This window comes from Branchiostoma floridae, chromosome 3 (assembly GCF_000003815.2).
Source record: "Branchiostoma floridae strain S238N-H82 chromosome 3, Bfl_VNyyK, whole genome shotgun sequence".
Taxonomy (NCBI): Eukaryota; Metazoa; Chordata; class Leptocardii; order Amphioxiformes; family Branchiostomatidae; genus Branchiostoma; species Branchiostoma floridae.
In genome coordinates, this window is record NC_049981.1 from 30,396,069 (window position 1) to 30,400,385 (window position 4,317).

At 42.9% G+C, this 4,317-nt stretch overlaps 1 protein-coding gene across 1 annotated transcript; it reads right to left on the minus strand.

The window, feature by feature from the left end:
- Nucleotides 1-265: 265 nt before the first annotated feature.
- LOC118411472 lies at nt 266-4,224 on the minus strand. The gene is made up of 3 exons (XM_035813752.1): nt 3,891-4,224; nt 2,989-3,110; nt 266-2,599 (listed from the first exon to the last, which is right to left on the minus strand). The coding sequence occupies exons 1-3, from the start codon at nt 4,183-4,185 to the stop codon at nt 1,544-1,546; spliced, it is 1,473 nt and encodes a 490-aa protein (XP_035669645.1). The 5' UTR covers nt 4,186-4,224; the 3' UTR covers nt 266-1,543.
- Between the last annotated feature and the right edge of the window lie 93 nt (nt 4,225-4,317).

Consider the following 4,317-nt stretch of genomic DNA (forward strand, 5'->3'; position numbering starts at 1 on the left):
TCAAACGATTCGTGACATGGTACACTTACAAGGGGAAACATCGCTACGGCAATCCTAGAAACACCACCGTGGTATGTTACGGTATAAACGATTACCTCGAGCACATGGTCCATAAACGGTACTCTAACGTGCACTTAGCGGTATGGCTTAGGTAAATGGTTAACGAACTGTCAACGTCTCATGATCCTAATGAGGATATATTGGGGTAAAATAAGGAGGCGTAGCATGGGAATATCAAAAACAGGCCATGGACCTTGGACGGGTTAAGGTCTGCACCAGAATATTTATGGATAGTTGAAAACATGTACATTTGTATTAGTGCAAGGAAAGCTCTTTGATTAGTGTAAGTGGACAAGCTGTTGCGTCAGAGGGGCATTCCTGCAACAGCTGGCCATGAGGTGTGCATTGTGTAGATTTGATCACAATATACAAGGACACATAATGTAAAAGCAGTCTACAACTGGAAAGGAAAACGTATGACAGGTCTTGTCCATTTGGTGGAATACTATCCCTAGAAGTCTACATACTGCTGAGAAATGATGATTGTATGTGCCTGGTCTAAATTCAGGGACTGCTCTAGGCTAGGTCAATCTGCAGTTAAGACTTGACAAGGTAGGGGGCTCTCTTCCACTGTGGAACTCGTCACTCTTATTCCAGGGGTCTATTCTTATGAATCTAATGATCTTTGCATGCAATACTCTTTGTGTGATTGATATCTAATACATACATACATGTTCTTTACCCTAGAGTTGAACAAGAGTACACAAACTTCGGCTTCCAGTATTCTCTATTGTGCATCCGGTCAGGACTTCTCCACTGTATCAGGCCCGATCAGATTCTTAAGTGTAAGATATGGGCTTTTGGCTTCAAAATTCTTCAGCCTTCAAAGCCTACCAGCTGGTTCACTATGATATGGCAAGTAAGGTAACATATCTACAAATGTATATGTAATAGTCTGGATAAATACCAATACCCTTTCCCCATTGCTCAATGTACTTCAGTCCTTAGCACAAAATATCTGTCTTATTGATGTGACATTTATTGATCATGAACATAATTGTACATCGTAGGTTTTACATTTCTGATTAGCAAATAGGCAACATATCTATTACATTTGTTTGTAGTGCATACCTGGTAAATATCCTCAAGGCACCAAGTTTATATAATTACAGGAGTGCAACTACAAGCTGTATATCTGAACAGATTTATTTGATCCACTCACACCAGGAAGGATCCCTACTCTTTTTGATACCTGTGGTGGGCAGTGGGCTCTTTTACCTGCTCGAGGTGTGGCTCTCCTCAAACACGGGACCTTTATCTAAAGTCCTATCCGAGGAATGTTCCTAACCAGTTTAATAGGTATTCATTTTTACCTGATTGAGTGAAGTGAGGTAAGGACACTACATCAGATTAGAACCAATTGTGCCTTACTGACACGCTCTTACACATGCTTCCTTGTGAATGTATTTTTCTGTCTTTATCTCAGCTTTAGAGCCAAGCATCTACTAAGTAGCATTCAGATTTAAGCTGCAATTTTCTACATTCAATCGTTTGGAAGAACCTCCTTCTTGAGAGACAACCACATCTGATTAACTCTTTCTGAAACCTCCTTTAATCTTGCAGCATTTGTGCAGAGGGACGTCAGAGCTTGTAATCTCTCTATCTCTGCCATAGCTGCTTTCTGCCAGTATTCAACATCATCATCTAGAAAGGAGTTATTGAGCATTGGTGTGGTACCAAGTTGTCTCTGCACACCAGCGGTGCTAATCTCTGTCTCACTGCCTACCGATACCATCTCCACTGGAGTCAGCATGTATGGGATGGTGGAGCCGTCACCCAACACACAATCTATTGCCACAGGGTTTCCAGTCTGGATCGTGTGCTGCTGTAAGAAACTGGAGGCTACGTTAGACCTAGAGCAGGGTTCTTCGTCACTTATGTCCTCCATTTCATCATCATACCCCAGGCTAGGATGAAGTCCACCTCCAACAAGAGGTTGTGTAGACATACTACTTAGTGTTACGGAATCTCTCGGGTCGGCCATTGGAAAATCGTCCATAGACCCAAGGTAGTCGTGCTCTTCTAGGTCGATGATTCTAGCCTGATCTTCTTTTAGTTTGAACTTGAACCTCCAAACGTGGTTCTGAATATCTTTCATGAGCGGGTGATACCTGCGGTCGGTGGGGTATGGTCGTACGATGGCATTTTCCAACAGCTCTTCCGTGCAAGCTTTCAGGTACTGTTGTACATCGCGGAAGTCGCTGATACCCGCTTGAACCAGCTGCCCGATTTTCGAGATGAGTGCGGGATGGACTTTTTGGACGCTCCCTGCTGCCTCTCCGAGAGGGTGGTCCGAGTGGGCCTCCGGTAGCGGAACTCTGATGTGATACCTTAAAACAGGAGGCGAAGCTTTTCCGCATCTCAAATCAGATGTCAGACGATTCACGCACCTTTTACGTAAGGCTGCCTTCTGATTGGATGATGGCGAGGGGCCGTAATCCGTAGCAGCGTAGTCAAGGAAAACGCGGATCTCTCGAACATGAATCTCCGCTTTGCACACAGATCTTCCAAAAGTGGCCCTTCCACTCCTTTTGTTCAACTGGTTGAATAGAATCAGTCTTGTAAAACACACCATACAATATGCATTGTTTTAACATGTACTTGTACTATTATCAATATATACAATGTACTTACTAGTATATATAGAACTTCTGAAGATAAGCAAATTGTAGACCTAAATTAACTGCAACTCATACATTGTTAAAAGTACTTTTGACATTAATTGCCAAAAAATTAATTGTAAGCTTCATTAGTAATGGTCTTTATTTGCATGTTCCAGCCCATGTGGGCTAAATGCAGCATCAAATTAATACCAGTAGATTCACATGATTCAGTTTGCATGGAATGGGGGTTTGACCCCCATCCATGAAATAAAAGCCAGCCCTGTTTGAAGTCTGTAAAGTCTGTTACTGTAAATGTAACACCTACCAGCGGATTTTTCCTATCACTGATGAACATACAGTGGTGATGCCTGGTTCCTGACATGATGAAAGGCGTGTCTGTGTCGGGGATGGGAACCTTCCCAGAGTTGGACGACCACACGATACGTTCTGAGAACGGGTCATAAACAAACACTCTTTAATTTAGAATCTAATTAGATTACTTAGTTAAATACACAGTTAGCTTCTGTATGTGTTTGCAGTATTCCCAATACAGCATTACCACAATTGAAGGGTCCTAAACTAAAGCAGAATAGGAAAAATGAAGTCTGCGAAGTCGAATGTGTGAAAGGCCTTATAACTATAAGCCCTTTCACAGAGATCAGAACGCAGGAATTCTAGGTACTATAAATGCATTTAAGTTCGTGGAGATTTAATTTCGCGGTAGCGGGAAAATGGACTTTTTGTGGTGGTTTTAATTTCGCGGTAGCACCATGCACTGCAGTCTCTTACTGTTATGGAAAAATGTTCGTGGTGATTTTAAATTCACAGTGAAGTGGCCGCTGCGAAAACCACGAACATTAAACCACCGCTTAAGTTTCTGCATTTCGGTAATATTCAATAAAGATCATTGTCATTGTCATTGTCAAAGTAATATGTCAAAGGTAAAGGCCCCATAGACGAAAACTCTTGAATTCTTCTGATTTGCATAACAATGTCCGGACAGGGTTTATTTTCTTTTTCGGGGCCTTTACCTTTGACTTTTTTCCTAGAATTCTTGTCATCGCACATGCGTTCTAATCTCTGTCAGTCTGTGAGATTTGCGGAGACACACACCACTAACTAAACGTTATCAACAGACACACAGGCCTAAAACAATACCTCCGCTCCTTGTTTACGGAGGTTACAATACCTAAGTTCGTAAGGTAAAATAGTGACAAGTTGCTACACCTTCCCCTGCATAACGCGGCAACCTTCCTCCCGTGCTGGCACCAGGTTTGGGTCTGGACTCGTACTTGGCTCGCGATGTGGACGACCTGAGAGGAAAACCGGTACACCCAGCTCGGTCAAAATCCTCCAAAAAGGCGTCTAGCTGCGCCTTCCCGTCAACATAACCCATCACGTACGAGCCTTGCCGTTCAGGGGACTGTAGATAGTGAGATAGAACCTTTGAAATGTTGCCAGATACGACGTTTTCTGTCAGAGTTCCCGTTTCAAAACGGTTGTCTGATCCCGCCTCCGCCATGACGGCAGGTCACAGGGCACTGACCTCTTCTGACTCGCGATCGTGTCCACCACAGAAAAACGCAAAATCAGAAGCCCTTCTAAAAACTGTTGCTTACATGTAATATTTGAGAAAACTTACCTGTAAGAAAGA

Excerpts from the sequence above, each read along its gene's own strand:
- LOC118411472 (XM_035813752.1), bottom strand. The coding sequence starts at position 4,185 with ATGGCGGAGGCGGGATCAGACAACCGTTTTGAAACGGGAACTCTGACA. Across the intron at positions 3,111-3,890 it reads GCCGCGTTATGCAGGGGAAG|AACGTATCGTGTGGTCGTCC; the intron begins GTGTAGCAACTT and ends ACCCGTTCTCAG. Across the intron at positions 2,600-2,988 it reads GTGATAGGAAAAATCCGCTG|TTGAACAAAAGGAGTGGAAG; the intron begins GTAGGTGTTACA and ends CTATTCAACCAG.